This window comes from Symphodus melops (assembly GCF_947650265.1).
Source record: "Symphodus melops genome assembly, chromosome: 3".
Taxonomy (NCBI): Eukaryota; Metazoa; Chordata; class Actinopteri; order Labriformes; family Labridae; genus Symphodus; species Symphodus melops.
In genome coordinates this window covers 6,122,360-6,140,596 of record NC_136693.1, presented here as the reverse complement: position 1 = coordinate 6,140,596, position 18,237 = coordinate 6,122,360, and the positions used below count along the sequence as shown (strand labels likewise).

General features: G+C 39.3%; 3 protein-coding genes across 3 annotated transcripts in view; 2 read left to right on the top strand and 1 right to left on the bottom strand.

The window, feature by feature from the left end:
- trip4 (thyroid hormone receptor interactor 4) overlaps positions 1–18,237 on the top strand; it is a 301,289-nt gene that overhangs the window by 104,366 nt on the left and 178,686 nt on the right. The window lies entirely within an intron of this gene.
- Positions 1–18,237, bottom strand: part of LOC306821166 (calmodulin-like protein 4) — a 151,738-nt gene that overhangs the window by 52,310 nt on the left and 81,191 nt on the right. The window lies entirely within an intron of this gene.
- The window catches only part of itga11a (integrin, alpha 11a), a 43,299-nt gene that overhangs the window by 11,562 nt on the left and 13,500 nt on the right, over positions 1–18,237 (top strand). The window contains exons 3-15 of the mRNA XM_079339403.1: positions 6,158–6,270; positions 6,751–6,842; positions 7,101–7,215; positions 7,340–7,467; positions 7,696–7,844; positions 7,938–8,082; positions 8,597–8,762; positions 9,001–9,071; positions 11,654–11,798; positions 12,702–12,850; positions 13,840–13,983; positions 16,942–17,145; positions 18,086–18,216. Coding sequence (XP_079195529.1) covers positions 6,158–6,270; positions 6,751–6,842; positions 7,101–7,215; positions 7,340–7,467; positions 7,696–7,844; positions 7,938–8,082; positions 8,597–8,762; positions 9,001–9,071; positions 11,654–11,798; positions 12,702–12,850; positions 13,840–13,983; positions 16,942–17,145; positions 18,086–18,216 — 1,752 coding nt within the window. The remainder of the gene's footprint in view (positions 1–6,157; positions 6,271–6,750; positions 6,843–7,100; positions 7,216–7,339; positions 7,468–7,695; positions 7,845–7,937; positions 8,083–8,596; positions 8,763–9,000; positions 9,072–11,653; positions 11,799–12,701; positions 12,851–13,839; positions 13,984–16,941; positions 17,146–18,085; positions 18,217–18,237) is intronic.

The window sequence follows — 18,237 nt, the reverse complement described above, 5'->3', positions numbered from 1 at the left end:
TGTGTGTATCTGTGGGAGTGTGTGTGGAGGGGGTCTGATGCAGAGTCTGACAGTTCTCAGCTGGACACAGGAATGTGGCTGGTCTGATAAAAAAAAAAAACTAAAAGTAGTTTTTAAATGATTTTTTTAAAAAGGCCCTCAATCTTTAGAATTATTCTCAAAGAGGAAATAAATGAAAATGAACGAGTTAAAGCTGTGTATGTGTGTGTGTGCAAGTGTGTTTGTGCGAGTGTGTGTGTGTGTCTAACTGTGTATGTGGAGCTCCTGCTGTCCATTTCTTCTGCAACACCGAAATGCAAACTCAGACTCTAATATTGTGCCATTGAAGAAGCAATATGATTGTACAATGGTGTGTTGACTTTTGACCTATATTTGTAATTCATTCATTTGTGTTTCAATGTCATTTATCGGGAGTTAACTCTGGAATAAATCAAAATAGTACTTATAATTACTTGGTAACGATCCGAAGCAGTCTAGCTTTTTTGTAGATTCTTTACAATGATACAAACAGAAATGAATTAAACTCTGTGTGTCTCTAATTTCCATATGCGTCAACTTGAGGTTTGACTTTGTTTTTCCCCAGGAGGAACGTTTTGATGAGGCAATGATTTCTGCACATTAAGACAGAATCTGTTCTTTTGATGAAATTGAATCTTTGAAGTTTCAAACAGCAACTCTAACATGTGCTCACCAAGTGTCAGCCATTTCTGCTGATTTTGCGGGTTTCTTTGTTTAGTTGACTGTGTGTACAGCTGTATGTACAGATGTGACTTCTAACTCAAAGGAGTCAATATTGAAAGCTTATTAAGTTATACACGTATGCTAATAATTGGACTATCTTTGCTGAGGCTGGCCATTTGTGCCCTGTAACTCTCTGATTTCCTGCTTCCCCTTGAATGGTTTCACCTCATTGAAAAATTTAAATTGATGCAATTATGAATGTTGCCTATGAGCATCTGTGCTAGACTCCAGTGCTCAACTTTTCCAGAGTTGTCGGATTTCTGAAAAGCTTCGGCTCTGTGTTTGGATAGGAACAGGATCACAGCTGGAAAGTGACTCTGTAAAGCAAAGTTTTTATGACCCGATCCTGAAGTAAGACAGGCAAGCAGCTAAAGTCAAAAATCTTTCTTTGAGGACCAAATTAAGAACACAGAGTTTTTGATGTTGGTGTGCTTGGACAAGTCATTTACAAGAGCTTTCATGTATCTCAGATGAAAACAACATGCTTTTCTTCTCTGAAGTCAAATATTATAGTATGACCAACAACAAATACATAATATAATAAATACAACTTTAAATGACCAAAAACAAACATTATGTCCATACACATTTTGACAGAAACCTGAAGATTAGATATATTAGTTAATTCTGTTGACAGTTTCTGTACAAGCCTGCTGATGGAGCTACCCAGTTGAAAGGTCATTGTGTCAAGAATGTGTCATTTCCTCGCAAGCATAATGGGGCTCTAAACACTCTGCCAGAGCTCTTTGGGGAGTTGACAAGAGGCCACATCACCTCCAATTGGCAAAGTACTCTGGTCTTTAAACCTGATGGGATACATGGAGCTGCATACTGGAGTCATACAGCACAGAAGCCTCCCACCTTCCATCCCCACTGTTTATTTTTCTACAGTGGTACCAGGTCTCCTCAATGGAGACCTGACCTTTACTCCTGAGCTCAGTTACGAGTTGCACATCACAAAGAGCTACAGGGAGTCTGTGAAGTCTTTCACCACTGGCCTGAAATAGTGTTCCTTTTATTCATGTTGTTTGAAAACTGGAAAAAAAGTTCTTTTACGCCTGCTGAGCTGGTGGGAAGGCAAAATTTGATCTATTTAGCTTAAACACAGCACTCATTCATGTGTTTTTAATGTCTAGAATCTAGGCTTTAAGTATTTCCCACAGTTTAAGTAAGGAGACAGAGCTGTTTCAGGAAGAACATGCAAAATCACATTGAAAACAAGATCTACAGAAAACCCTAGCAGGTCTTTAAGGTCATATTAGGCACAATGGTGCTTTGAGCTACATGCAAATGTGAGGTCTGAGTCAAGGTCTGTGTCATAGTCACAAGCGTTAACTACATGTTCATCCTAGGGGAAAAGTCAGGGATTTGTATCATTTGTTCTTATTTATTGTCTCGGTATTATTCATTTCTACCCAGAAATGTGAGGCAAATGTGTAGCTTTACAAATTACTTTTTGGGCGTTTGAATCCCTTATGGACGGTACAGTGAAAAGGCAGGCTCAGTGGGATCACAGTTGCATGCTCAATATGCATGGACTTGTCTGAAAAAATGGAGGCTGCCAGTTTAACATCCAGATACGGACCAAACTTGGAAAATTGGGACTGGTTGCTGGAGAGTTGCCGGTTAACTGCCCGAGAACTGCAGGGGTGCCCTTGAGCAACACTGCAAACCCCCAGCTGCTCTGAGTGCTTCTTTGTGTGCAGCCCGCTCTGACAGTACTTCTCCTTCTTCTGAAAGCAACAAAGGTTTCAGCATGACTAAAATTAGGAGTGGGTTCAAAGTTCACAATGAATTCCTTAAGCTCTAGGGTCATCTTGTAGATGTTGACAGAGTCTACCAGACAGGTTGAAAATGTGACCCGCAGTTGTTCTTACCATATACAGTGTATTAAATCTGATCCTTTTCAGTTTGGGGTCAAGGGGTTTAACAGTTAAAATACATTTCCTCTCTCAGAGCCACACTGCTAGCGTGACTAAAAAATATATTGTTGAAAAAGACCAACGTTCTTTGTGGGACAATGAAAAAGAGCAACTAGAATGGCTTAAATACTTCTCATTAGTCATCTACTTATCCTGCCACTTGAGAGAAGTGAGAAAGATGCTTGAAATGTATGTCTCTAAGAAATGATAATATGCTTGTTACGAGGCCTCTTATTTAAAAGACTGCTTTAACAACAGATCCTCTTAAAAGAGACAACTGGAATGTGATGACCGAGCGTGACATCAGAGTAACTTGCTCGTGTTAGAGCAGGGATGTGGTTTCACAGCGTATACATCTCTTGCTTCCAAATATGAAAAACATTACCACATTAATGACAGCCTAGGCTTGGGGATGGCGATTCCTCAAACCCCAAAATCCTGTATTCACTGGTAACCATGGTAGAAAATAGCCATGAATCCATTTTTGGTGAAGTTATTTCTTCAGTGGCTTTACCATTCCTGCATGGATGATACACCAAGACCAGCATTAGCCAATAATGAGCTCTGGAACATGATTGTTTGAACAGCTTCTGGTGAAATTCAGGAGGTTTCAAAGGCATGCGTCCAAGTCAAAAGGCAACAATGGTCCTTTTTCATTCAGGTCTCTTTATCCTGACCTGAACTTATGCTGCTGTGTCTACTCTTTCCAAGGGATAGCAATAACTGGAGTAATAACCCAGATATTAATAGCTATGAAAATATGAGCCCTGCAGGAGTCACCATAGAGAAATTACTACCAGAGTGAGACTTTGAAAGTTGGCTGCCAGAGTGAAAACAATGAAACTCACATCTCACCAGATGTGTCACTCTTTGATGTGCAGTCATGGACTGTCTGAATGTTTCTCTGGTCATCATTTCTGCTGTAAAATGTCAAATCATCATGGCTTGTGCTAAATCTAATAAAAACAAATAAAAACAGACAATTATCACTGGACTCTCTTTGTAGGAGTTAATTAGTTGCCATTGAATTCTCTAATTAGTGACACTTTACAAATCCTTGACAGATCATCGTCAGAATGATGTTGAATTGCATTCAACAAGTTGCTGTCTTAGTCATCCAGTAGTGTACTGTATGCATAATTTGCTCCATGATGAAACTCCTAGGATATATTGTAATCTTGTTGAGGTGAAAACAGTGATCAAAGGGACAATATAAAGCTTATTTTGTCATGTGTTTGAGACCAAACTTTACAGCACATGTTGATGAGTCCATTTGACACTGGAGCCCTATCAGTCAAGTCTAAAGTCTGTTTGGCCTGTCCCCAGGAGACTTTCTATGCGGAGGGGGGGAAAAAAATCTTTGGATTGGTTTGATGAAAGACATGAGCCCTCTCTTTTGATTAACTGTCAGCTGCTCTCTGTTTTTGTCACTCGTGACATTCCACTTGTGACAAAGTATTTGAAGCAAGTTTACTGTTGCAAGTATTAAATACCTCAAACAGTATTATTGATCGTGTTATTTAATACATTACCCTCCCGGGGTTTTTTGGGGGGGGTTTGTTTTGCAAATCATCCAAATCAGGCATTTTAAGATGAGTCATGTTAACACTTAAAAGGTCTGCTCTAAGTACAAGCCTTTCCCAAGAATATTCCCAGAGTACTTTCTTTGGAAGTTTGGAGCAGTTTTGAATCATAAGTCTGACCTAGAAGTCTTTAACTTTAAGATCTTTCTTTCTGTGATTGTGAGACTTTGACCCAGAAGTCCAAGCTGGAGGTTGGCCGTGGTCTGCTTTTTCTATAAAGTGGTGTCAAGTGTCTTTCCTTTGGGGAGTTTCTCTTTTGCCCACTGCTTTTCCTGTGGTTTTCCACTTGGACTTGCATACTTGGTTAAATTCTTCGTTGACCCATTGTATTTTTTGAGGCTTTTCCAGGAATGTGATTCCTTTAGCGTACAACATGCCAACAAATGCATGAAATAGGCAAACTTGAGTATAAGAAAGTCAAAACAAAGTAAAACAATTCATTCAAGCAAACAAACTATATCTACTATTTTATAGTATATAAAATGAGAAGACTGTGACTTCAGAGTGGGGAGGCCTGACTTTAAATCTGGTTGAACATTGCAAGTGAACAATAAAGTATCAATTCCAGCCTGCCCAAACAAACACCAAAAGCCTAGAATTACAAGTTAGCAACACAATTTTTTCGAGTGAATGTTGAGACAATGGTTTCTACATTAATCTTTTTGTAGTTTTCTTTTCCATTACTTACTCCAGTTTCTCATGTCATCTGATCAAACTGTGAGGCCACATGAGTCTTGAGCAGATCTTATGAGGGTTTTAACTATATTCTTAAGCCAATGTGTCACTCATCATGTCAGCAGTTTTTCAAATTTGACTGGAAACATGGAGAGACAATTAGTAGGACTATTTAAATAATAAATGACTGCACTTATAATACGCTATACAGTATAGAGAGGTGGCTTTGGGCATTCTGTTTGTGTCTTGTTGTATTTTATGTTTAAACCTGAGGCAATTAGACACTGAACCTTGTGACTCGAGTACAATGTGTAATTGTAAGATTAGTGGGACACTTGTTTTAAAGATAAAAGACACTAAACATACACATATCACAAGATAAACGGGTAACCCTAAAGGACTTTAAGGAGATGGTCGTGAATGAGACAAATGGCTTTAACTTCATTTTCGTTTCCAACAAAGAGTTCTTATCTCTGACATACATGAGAGTTATACCCCCCTAAAGGCCTTTACACCCTCCATCAGTCCTGAAGTAAACACGCTGGACAAATAATATTCCCCATCACATCAAGTCATCTAAAATGTTTGAGTGACATTTATGAGACCACGTTGACCTGGTGCAGGAAACGTACTGTGAAATCGTAACTTTTCTCGAATGCTATATCATTTGAAAAGAATGTCCAGCGCTTTACAGGTCAAATCTAAAGCCAGCGGTGGTGTATGATGACCGAATTCTCATGATTTGATTTTATAAATCATACAGAATTTATGAAATGTTTCAGTTATTTAACAGCCCCAAGATTATATGCAATGCAACCTATTCTTAAATGCAAAAATGCTGCTTCATGGATATGCGTTTGGATCCTTAGCATGTGATTGGTACATTCTCTCCCAGGTGTGACTGTGAGGAACTGTTTATGAATGTGAAGTCTGCTGCTGCTGCACATTATTTAACATGCTTGGTAAACTTTACTGTATCATTAATTCAATGTTTAAAATCTGTCAGGTCAACTCATGTCTTTTAATAGGGTCACTGATATTGATGGTCATTGTCATATTCCTTCCCAGAGTTAGATGCCGAGCAAAGACTTATTTCTAAAGTTGTTCAGAACAATGCTTGTGTATCCCTAATTATCTTAGTATGTACTATACCTAATGATTGGTTCCTGTACAGCATATGTTCATATCAATAATCATTTAAGGTATATTTAACTTTGTGAATTTTATCTTTTGCAGGTTATTGGTTGGTGCTCCATATGAAATGAACGGCCCTTACCAGACGGGGGATGTTTATAAATGTTCACTGAGCAGAAGAACTAATGGCAATGGTTGCTCCAAGCTCAACTTAGGTACAGTCACACAAAATGTTTACCATGCAGTTACAAGATATACTAAATATAGCCACAGTGACCATCTTATGTTTATGCCTGTTTTTGTGTTTTCTCTGTATTCTTGTTTTTCTGCATCTTTCTCAGTCAGCATCATGTTGGCATGTGTGAGACAGAAGTTTGGGTACCATACCAATCATTCCACATTTTACTATTTTCTTGAATCGTTTATGTACATTTCCACACATGTGTTATACCACACATCCCACCGCATGTTTCTTCATACTGGTCTCACATGTGCTGTGCTGGTTAAAAGTCTTGTCAAGTGAACGTTTAGATCCGAGGATGTAGACAGCCATTAGTGCTGCCCAGACAGTAATAACAAACCTTAGTCCCAGATGGTAGAACTTCTGTTTGGTGTCTGAAGGGTAGCGCATGTTTTTATGAATATTTGAGTCTGCACATCCAAGATCCTCTCAGTGAGTTGTTTTTTCCCTCAAGGAAGGATATCTCTTACCAACGTATCGGAGCGAAAGGACAAGATGAGGCTGGGAATGACGCTCACAACTAACCCTAAAGACAACAGCTTTGTGGTGAGAATGAAGAAAAATCTCTGTGGATTCTTTTTCTTGAAATAAAAAATGTCATCATGGTTTCTGTTGCTGCAACACATTTAATAAAGAAAAGGAATGGTCATAATGGAAATAAAAAAGACAAACCCACAAGATTGGCTTTTGATTACACGGTTGTCATGCCGCAGCTCTCCCTGTGCAAGTTATTTGAGAGCATGCACAAAAGTTTTTCAAGGGTCGATTATGTTGCTTGTATAAATGCTTTCTTTTATGTTTCAGGCCTGTGGGCCTCTCTGGTCTTATGAGTGTGGCAGTTCTTACTACAGCACGGGTATATGCTCCAGAGTCAATGCGAGTTTCAAGTTCTCCAGAACAATTGCTCCGGCCTTTCAGAGTAAGCCAGAAAGGATCTTTCCTGCTTTGCTAACATCTATTGATTGTTCTCATTCACCACAGGAACAATTGTTTCCTTTATGTGTGCAATGATGATTAAGTCTTTCCTTTATGTGTTTTTGCAGGATGTGAGACCTATATGGACATAGTAATTGTGCTGGATGGCTCAAACTCCATCTACCCCTGGTATGAAGTGCAGGCTTTTCTCATCAACATCCTGCAGAAGTTCTATGTTGGACCAGGTCAAATACAGGTGTGTAAGAAAGAAAAGATACTAAAAAAAAATAGATGGATTGGTAAATCATTATTGTCTAATACATTTTAATACCAGACCTCATTGACACAAAACTCTTTCTTTTTCCTTTTTTTGTTTCGTTGTTATTATGCCTTTGTTGAAGTTTTATATTTAGAAATAAATTATAGTAAATAGTAAACTGCAATAGCAGAGCCTGTGATGAACATTGTCTTTTCCTTTGGACAGGTTGGAGTTGTTCAGTATGGTGAGAAGGTTGTCCATGAATTCAAACTCAGCGATTACAAATCTGTCGAGGAAGTGGTGAAAAGAGCTCGCAATATCAACCAACGAGGTGGAGAGGAGACCAACACGGCTCTTGGCATCAACACAGCACGGTACAGTATCCCTATTGTTTCATATACACAACACTATCTTCACCTCTCAATTCTCTAATTTATCTTATTGAATAAAGCAAACTCTTTCCACAGCTCACAAGCTTTCAAACAAGGCGGTCGGCGCGGTGCCAAGAAGGTGATGATAGTGATAACGGACGGAGAGTCGCATGATAGTGCTGATCTCCAGCAGGCCATCGAGGACAGTGAGAAAGATGGCATCACTCGTTATGCCATTGCTGTGAGTCTGCTATAATTCACCTGGCTTACAGTAGATTGCGAACAGACACCATCTCCTTAAAGTCTAACTCAGTTTTCTGATGACGATTACATTTCCAGTGTAGCAGTAAAACACACTAAACATTAATACGGTGACCTCATGGAGTTCAGTTAAAGCAGATCCCTCAAGAGCTGAGTAAAGCTTGGTGCCAAAACACTTCAGAGCATTTGGAGAGCTCTAAACATAAGCTCAGTGGAAGTGGAGTTAAAGGTGTAAATGACATCCTCCAAACCACACGGTTGCCACAGCCAATACAGCCAATGGCAAACTTAATTCCATCAAATGCCTGATGGTGGTATGGACATTAGTCTGAATTCTGTCGGTAAAAATCCAAGTGGAATTGGTGCCAGCAATGGCATTTGCATAGAAAACCTTAATCCTCTGAAACCCTCTCAAAGACTTTAAATTTAAAGCTGTTATTGGGCCATTAAAATTGTACAGATTTATTGCATTGGTTTTGATTTTATCTTAACAGGTCCTTGGCTACTACAACCGCAGAGGAATCAACCCTGAAGCCTTTCTCAGTGAAATAAAATACATCGCCAGTGACCCTGATGACAAACACTTCTTTAATGTGACCGATGAGTCAGCGCTGAAGGATATTGTGGACGCACTTGGGGAACGCATCTTTAGTTTGGAAGGTTTTGAAAGATTTTTAGTTGTACAACATTACATTGCATTCAATTGGCAGTGCTTTTAAAAAGCAAACTATGCTTTTAAAGGTTGGAATTGTATCATTCTTAGCAGACAAAAATGGCTTAATTCATTATCAAAGAAAATGACATTGGAGATCTGCTTAAAGATGTCAATGCCATGCAATGGTTTAATTTACTGATGCTACAGTGGTTGAGGCTGTAAAAGACTAACTTGTTTACACAGGAACCAGTAAGAATGGGACAGCGTTTGGCCTCCAGATGTCTCAGGCTGGATTTTCTGCACATAACGTCGAGGTGAGTCTGACGTCTGCAACCACGCTGCCTTTACCATCTGTCACATTATAGGATAACACATATTGTCTCAATTTCTGGCGCATCATAACTCCTTCACACAGCGTGCCATTTATCACTTTCCAATCCCCCATGAGGTGCCTGCTGTGTGGCCCCAGAGGTTTAGGTCATCTTGTTTTAGGGGCCCCTGACGGGGGGAAACAGGCCATTTTCCACTTCAGCCGTGCAGTGATGAGTAATAAGACACCGTTTTTTTCCCCAAGGGAAACATGTCAGTGGGAAGCTGAGATGAGATTGAGACAGTCCTGCTTTAGAGTGGGTTGTTTTTCCTCTGAGGGTTCATAAATGTATTTGAGAGCAGATAGTTGCAGGTGTGCTGGCTAAGGATGACACTGCTGGAGGAGGAAGATAAGACACGTCCTCTACTGTACCTACTTTGTATACCTCTAAAGTCTTTTTCTTTCCTCTTTTTTTCTGCCGGTGTCCAGACGTTTGCTAATGCAACTGCTTCAATTTTCCAATTCCCACTCTGAGTTTGATTTGTCAAGGGAGGAATAAATATATCCCATTGAGAGAAAAAACACAAGATATGCAGCTGGGTGGCTGCAATGGTTGGAAATTCTGTCCACAGGGCCAGATTTCAGAGATGCTCGACGACATCAACTTGGGTGTTGAGAAAAGGATATCTTAGTAGTAAAATGCTAACTTTTTGGGGAGAAAAACATTCCAGAAAGCTCTAATGGCTTTGAACGTGATGCCAACTGTGAAGGCTGCTCAAGTCATATACTGCATCATGGATTTACATACATAGCAGTCCCTCAGTCTGCTGTTTGCATCTTTAAGTACAGAAAAGTAGAAAAACCGACTGTTAAATTTTAACGCTGTTTGTTTGTTTGGAGTACTTTTTAAACCTCGAAACCTTTTTCCCAAATTGCAGGAAATATCAAATACTTCTGTGTTTATGTAAGTAAGAAACTTTGTCTAATTTTAATTGTCAAAAAGTATAAGTTTTCCGAAATGTAAAGAGTTGCCATCCCAACCAAGATTATGAACATGTCCATACATGCAACTGCAACAGAAATAGGTCAATGAACTGTTTTGGGGTTTCTTTCATTTGCCATGGAGACCATTTGGACCATAACAGTCGACCACATTGGCATTATGCTGCTGTCAGAGCGTGACGTTGTGCAAGTGGGGGTGAGCATGCAATTCCATCCTTCATGGAGGAATAGGAAGCCGTCCAGCACATGCTTAAACACTGGAAAATGTGTTGTCTGCATATTGTGTTTAGCAAGAAAAAAAATGGCACTCATTTAGTAAAGGCAACCTATAATTATAGTGTCACTGATACGCGGTACGGTGAACCATGGAACATAGAAAGTCCCCCTTCTCTTCCTCTGTGTCTACAGCTAATAACACTTATCTGATGTGTTTCTTTGTTACAGAACAATTTAAAAATATGCATTAATCATGATAAAGAAGTGACTTGATAATGGGGTTAAGAGACTAAACAGCTTTCGTGCACACTGTGATTCGTGATTGTGTAAATTAGTCACTTTTATGGCTAAAGATGAAGTAGCTGACTGTTACAGTTGTAGTTTTTAAGCTTATGGAGAGAAGTATTAAGTCAGACTTTGTTTTTTGTGTTCCTTATTGCATTGCTTCAGACTAGTTCATTTACAGCAAATGCCTGAACATTAGAAGTTACAGGAGATACAGGATCTCGTAGCTAAGGATTATGTTTATCAGTATGCGCAATAAATGACAAGACAAAAGCATGAACTACCAAATGAAACCTAGATCAGAACTATGCCTCACATCTTCAATATATAAAGGTTTGAATTTCTCCTAAGCTTGGGAAAGGTTGAACATTGTGTTTTACACAAATAAACACAAAAGAATGGGCACCTGTCATAACACTGAGCAAGAACATTTTGTTTACACAATCATGTTAATGCAAAGATCTATTCCATTGTGTCATACTAATTTCCTTAATTGTCAAGTTTCAGCATTCTTTTAGCGTGCTGTTATAAAGGACTCCAATTTCATCAACTTCGTGGAGAACCTGGGAAACAATTTTCCTCATGATATGAACTGATGTGTGATTTTGAAGTTGATGTCTTTCAAAGGTGTCCCAAAGTTGTGTCAGCAATCTGTTGAGCTCACCCATTTATCCTCCCCAACATGCACTACCTGAATCTATTTGTCGACATGATCTTTCAAAGTCTTACATACGCACAAGAAGTAATCCGATGTATTGTTTGATTAAGAAAAAAAAGAGATAGATTTCATTTAATTGAATGAAGTTTATAAGTAATTCACCAATGTAGTTGGTACATCCTTTGCATTTTGTGTTTATCACTGTTACCAAGATTATGTTTCACCACAAGCAGAGATACACCATAAAGTGACAGAAAGTAAGGTGATCCAAACGGTGGTTACATCTTTATAACATTCCATCAGTGCACCTTTATCATATTTGGGTTGTGTGGATGAGGGCATGTGCTACAGAAGCAGTATAGGACCAGACCATTGTCTAGTTCTGTGCTTTTTAAAGAATCACTATAAAGCAAACTTCTTTACAGGATGGGATTTTGGTGGGTGCTGTTGGGGCTTACGACTGGAACGGAGCGGTGCTGAAGGAAACACGACAGGGGAAGGTGGTCCCTCCAAAGTCTTCATATGCACAGGAGTTTCCAGAAGAACTCAAAAACCATGGTGCCTACCTGGGTGAGTAAAAGCTTGATCATTTTTCTTACACAAAAAGAATTTCAAAGAAGTTGTTGCGATAAAGATAAATTTAGATAAAGGCTATGCTTTAACACGTTTATCATCTCTTCAGCCACCAGTTCTTCATCTCTGTTCAGATCGTCCCGTCCTGGTAAAAGCACTGCGGTTTAACACCTTCTATCCTAGCAGTAACCCATCACTACAGAGTGTACCCACTGCTTTAGCGCTTCCCATCACATCCATCCCCTTCTTACTCTCACACCACAGACCTCTGCTTTTACCATCAGTGGTTTCTCTCCAGGCTGATCCAATGGGCTGCCAATGAAAGTCATTGTAGACTCAATAGTAATATGAGGTGGAAGCATAATTTTGGACGGGCAAGGAGACATTATAAGCTGAAGGAAAAAGGGCATAAAGGCATAGATGAAAGTGGAAAAGTATTAGGGGAGCAAGTGGAATTTCTAATGGAAGAAGATGAAATTGAAGACATAGAAGAAGAAATAAGAGAAACCTGAGAAACCAGAACATCCAGTACTGTGTAACTGAAAGCTGGTCACAGACCTTCAACTCCTCAAACTGTAGTGTTTTACAATTTTCCATGAGTCATCGATCACTTCTTTGAAATTCAACAGAAAGTCAGTGCAATCACTCTTACTGTATCACACTCAATCAGTAGAACAAGGCATACTGCCTGGATTTATGAGGACATATTTGTCCATAAAGCCACCAGTTCACATTTGCAGAACCATAACATATGAAATAAGTAGGTGGAATATGAAATACACCAAAATATTGTTATGATAAACAATATTGTATCTGTTTTTCCTTAATGAAGGGTGGAAAGAAAAACCTTTTACTCTGTTTTCAGTAGTATATTGTCTCTTATTTGTTATACATATCCAGGTTACACTGTGACATCTGTGGTGTCAGCCAGAAATGGTCGTCTACTTGTTGCCGGTGCTCCCCGATTCAACCACACTGGCAAAGTCATTATCTTCACTCTAACGAACTCGGGTAACCTTGCCATCCTGCACTCCCTCAAAGGACAGCAGGTACTACTACACAGCATCCATCCTTAAATCCATAGCACCTAACAAACATGGTATTTGCTGTAAAAGACTGTCTCATTGTTATTGCTCGACACAACTGTGCTGCATGATGATGAAAAAAAAACAAGTTTCAGATTACATCATTTACATAGTAAGCAATACTACAGTTCTGTTGGGCAGTGGGCCCATGAGAGAATAAACCTTCATAGAGGCAAATAAGGTGGTGAACAAACACATCTGGAATGACCTACACAAACACACTACATTGATGTGCAAGTGGCACAAAGAAAAATTCAGTGCACTTTTCACATGTACTGTACTGTTATGGTGCTATAAAACAAAAGCACTGTTGCTCTTTAAGTGTACATCGAATAATCTGTTTAGATTTTATCCTTACTATCTGAGTGGCCTTCGGTTGAAAATGATCCATCACTTCAAGGGGATGTGTCTCTGAGTGTTAACGACCGCTACACTCCTAACTGGCAGCTCTTCACAGGCTGCAGGTCTGAAGTGATCCTGCAGCAGCTTACATTGTACCTTTGTCAGCAGCAGATCATCCAGAACAGTAGATGGTTTTGGTTTTTTTGGGGGGGCAAAAAAATCCTTCTTGATCTTACAATACTTAAGAAAAAGAAGCTTTTTTATTAGCAGATGTTTTTAATCTGAAAACCATAGATGATGTTCCATTCACTCCACTGACTGATCCAGACTTGCTCTCTGTGAAGCTCCCACACTCTGAGCCTTCATAAAGGCATAATGCCTCTGACCACTGACTTTGAAACAACACATGCCTCCACTTGCTTACAGTACAATATTTATGTTCAAAACCCCTCCCCTCTGGGTAATCAGTAAATCAGTGAACCCAAAAACATCTGCTTCAACAAACAGTGAAGGAGCCAAGAATTTCATCCACAACTATAATTATTTCCCAAAGAATTAAAGCTGTTGAGTAACAACATTTTTTAAATGATTTGCATATATGTCTTCTTCAGATCGGCTCCTACTATGGCAGTGAGATTGCACCTGTGGATATCGATGGAGACGGGATTACAGACAACCTTTTGGTTGCAGCACCAATGTTCTTTAGTGGAGGCTTGGAGAAGGGAAAAGTCTACATCTACAGAGTGACAGAGGTGGTGAGTAAAAATTGAGAAAAGAAAAAAAAACTTATACAAATATATTGAAGCTGGACACATACACAGATTCATCAATTCTCCACCAAGCAACCAGCTGCACAGTACTGGGTCAACACCTGTTCAAACTCCAGTAATACCCAGTAATTCTGAACACACCTCACCAGAAGTGTCTGGTAACAGACACACCAAACCAAACCAGACCGTGTTACATTCCTGCTCCCCAGTTAACACACTGGCATCCCGCAGGCACATGACACATGACACATGACCTTGTCCAGATTAAATGTGTCGATCAATAACAGGACTTTGCCATGCCAGTGTGCAGACTTTGTCAGATGTGAAAAATGAACTCATCAGGAAAGTATTCTGCCCATTCAAAACTCATTTCCAGCAAACCATTTGGAGGCGAGAAGTTTCTTTAATAGAAGGAAATTTCCTGGTGTTCCAGGTCTGTCTTGATCATTGAAATAATAAATGCCTTCAGCTGTTTTGAATCCATCCAACAGACCTAGACGAGGTATTTAAATATCTGCTATTGCTCAAACCACATCACAGGTGGAAGGCCATGCGTAACAGTAAAAAACAAAACACAAACAGAAAGAAACCGCTTTTAAAAGTGTCTGTCATCGACAGAGTACTGCCATATGTTCAGGGAAATATATTATAATGATGTGGTTGATTCAGGTGTTACTGTAGATAATGGACAGTGTTCTGGAGAACAGTTTAAGGTTGGATTCCCTGACTCAAAAATGTGTCACTGTGGCCACAGAGAATATCATTCATCTATAATTTGAAACTGTAGACTTGACTTTATGAGAGAATGCACAAAGGCATTTTATTAGGTTCGGTATGAGTAAGGTTGAATAAAGAGTATAGGCTCAAATATAGTTGCTGTTGAACCTTGCGGTTATGCGTAAACAAACAACTGCATCGCGAACATTTACGACTGTTACTGAAGGATCGTCTAGAAGGAGTACAAGACGGAGCCTTCGTAAATCAGACCGCAAACAACAAAGAAGAGAATATCTGATTACAGATGAACAAAACAAGCCATCAGCAGCACCATCCCCACTCCTTATTACAGGTTAAGGGATGCCATTGTGAGCAGATATGCACACATTAGCAGTTTTTGAAAGCGAAGCTGAGCGTACTGCCTCAAAGAGCCATCAACATCTGACTCTCTTCGCCATATTATCTTTCTGTTGCTGCTTATTGTAACACTGGATCAGAAGATTGTCTTATCTTATCAGAGATGTTTGAGTGGTTTAGCTATGATAGAGTCAAAATATGATAAAAATCACCAACAAATCAGATATCGAATGACACACTGATAAGGAGCTGCCTTAGTAGCCAAACCTCCGGGATCATAACTAAACAGTCAAATGCAAAATAAAGTTAGGGCTGAAAAATAAAATTCCTTTTAACGAAAGAAGTTCCAATTAAAACGTAAACCTGAGCCCCTGCAGACCGGTTGTGACCCTTTATGGACTAGTCACAAACCATATGTTTCACATTTAAACAGCACTAGATATATTTTTCCCCATTTCTCTATCAATCTTCCACTTTGTCACACATGTACACATCAGGTAGCCGAGGAGTCAACGCTACCTAAATCAACTCCCTTCCCAATTATTCAACTGAAAAAACATGTGATCTCATGTTTCCTCTGTCAACTCTGAGTTATATTATGAACCTGGATGCCTAGTGGAGCAATGATATGCATGACTACTGATGGACTTAAGTATTTGGCTCCATTCTGTCCGATTGCCTTCTTTGAAATATGTTCCAGCCGGGTTGTTGCTTTCAAAGACATGGATATTTTCCGTCTGACTATATGTTAGCTAAGAATAGAACTTCAAATAAATACACTAAAGCTATACTGCGTTCTTCAGTTCTTTTACGACCCAGAGGTAAAATTCCTCACTCTTTTGGTACCAGATGTTCCAGATATTTGAGTTCGAAAGGGCATTAAACGATTATGCTGAAAACACTGAAGCTGATCCAAACTTTATCTTGTAGTTTCATTCAAGTAAAGATAAGTGCAAAAAGCTGTTTTTTGTTTTTTTCCTGAAAGATAAACGAAAGCATGATTTTTTCACTAAAGATGGTTTGAGGTCATTGGAAAAACAAACCCAGCTGGTTCGAGGGCAACAATCTCTGCTTTGGCCTTGTTGTAAGATATCAAAATAAATGGATGACGGATCATTTGAAGAAGCACATCAGACCCTTGACTGTAAACTTGAACTCTGCCAGAAAAGATCTTTCCATAGAACATAAAGTATGACTTGATATGAGCAGCTATTTACTATGTATTTTCCAACACAGCTTTTGTCCTGCACAGGTTGTGTTAGTGTTATTAATGTATGTGTTAGTACTGTCAAAGCTTTTTGAATGAATGTGCATGCCACATTTTGTTTGAAACAGGAGGTCTGTGTGCTGTATGAACCTCACTGTCGTTTTCTACGGTATTGCCCTCTATACACATGATTCTTGCTGTCAATAATACTCATCAGGAGTAAATGTTAGCAAGCAAATCTCACAACGCCTCTTCTTCTTAAGCAAAAATGTTCACTGTAAAATGCAGGTCCACAAATGAAGTTCCAGTGCATACATAAAGTTCAAACAGAGTGACACTAGTGTTAGGATATAGATATAGGCAAGTTTGGGTTAGGTACTTCTCTGGAAACAGCATTGCAGCAGTGACCAATGAAACCAAGGAAATATACACTTCAGCAGAATCTAAGCATATTTGAGAAGCCAAAAGTTAAATCTACTTTAAAATGACAGCAAAATGCACAACACGGGCTGCCTTATTTATCACACTGTATAAAACCTGCATCAAATATCTTTACAAGCGTCCTTTAAGATATACCCCCAAAATATAACGAAGTTAAAGTTCATATAAAGGATGATGCCGTCTTTGTCATCATTATGTTTTCCTTCTTCCCTTTCTTACAGAATCGTTTCATCTTTGAGGGGTCTTTGGAGATCCATAATGGTGGCCAGAATGCTCGATTTGGCTCCTCACTTGCCCCGGTCCCTGATCTGAATGGGGACGGCTTCAATGACTTGGTGGTGGGAGCCCCGCTGGAAGATGACCACAAAGGAGCCATTTATGTTTTCTTCAGCCAGCACAACAGAATTCTACGTAAATACAAACAGGTAAGAGATGTGCAAATCCCAAGAGATTGAATGTTGTTTTCCTACTAATTGTAATGACATCCACCTTTTACTGCTGGTTATTATTGAACCATGTGTTATTCATTTGAGTAACCAACTACCAGATGCCCATTGATTTATGTTAATTTAAGTACAGTTAAAGAAATGTTGTAGCAAACACTTGTATTTTGCGGCAAGAATACATCATGCTTAAAAAATTAGACAGGAAGAAAGAGGGGAGGCAAAATTAGGGCAGAGGCATTCACCATTAACAGCTACAAGAGCTAGTATTGCAAAATGTAGGAGTAAATGGGCTCGCATACATACTGAGTGATAAAAAGGGAGCGAAGGGCAAGGGTGTCCGGATCAGATGGATTACAGAAACAAACAGACAGAAGCTATATGAAAGAGAAGACACTGATGACGAGCAGCAGTGGAAAAAAACCCTCACAGCCAGGATTAAAAATTGCAATTGCAATTAATCACATTTTTTGATTGCATTTGGAATTCAATTTTTTTTGAAAATATTAATTGTGGGCTTTTATTTTGAATTTCTTTAAGGTCATTACCTCAACTTGCTGTTTAAATTCAAACAGTACCTTCTTGTAGGTCTACATTAATGTAATCACGGAGAAAGGAACTTGCCAAGGATCGAATACTAAATAAAAACAGCTAAAAGGAACGGTTAAAAAGAGAAATTTGCCGTTAAAAGGTGGATATTATGTTTGACTCCTCATCTGAGCTGTCTGAGAGTTTTGTACAATGAAATGAGACGGAGATGCAGCAACGTCTTCTTTTCCATTACTGTGACAGCAGGGAGACACTGGCCATCTTGTCTGAACACTTAAACAAATGTGCAGCTGCTCTTATAATTTATTTCCCCGGAACTCTGTTGACTGTATCAGCATCTATATTTGATCAGATATCTTCCTCTGTTTCTCAGAGAATAGCAGCAGCAGATTTGGCTCCTGGCCTGCAATACTTTGGCCGCAGCATCCATGGCACGATGGACATGAACAATGACGGTTTGGTGGATCTGGCAGTGGGATCTCTTGGTGCTGCTGTGCTGCTCTGGTTTGTATTTCGTTCAGAAAA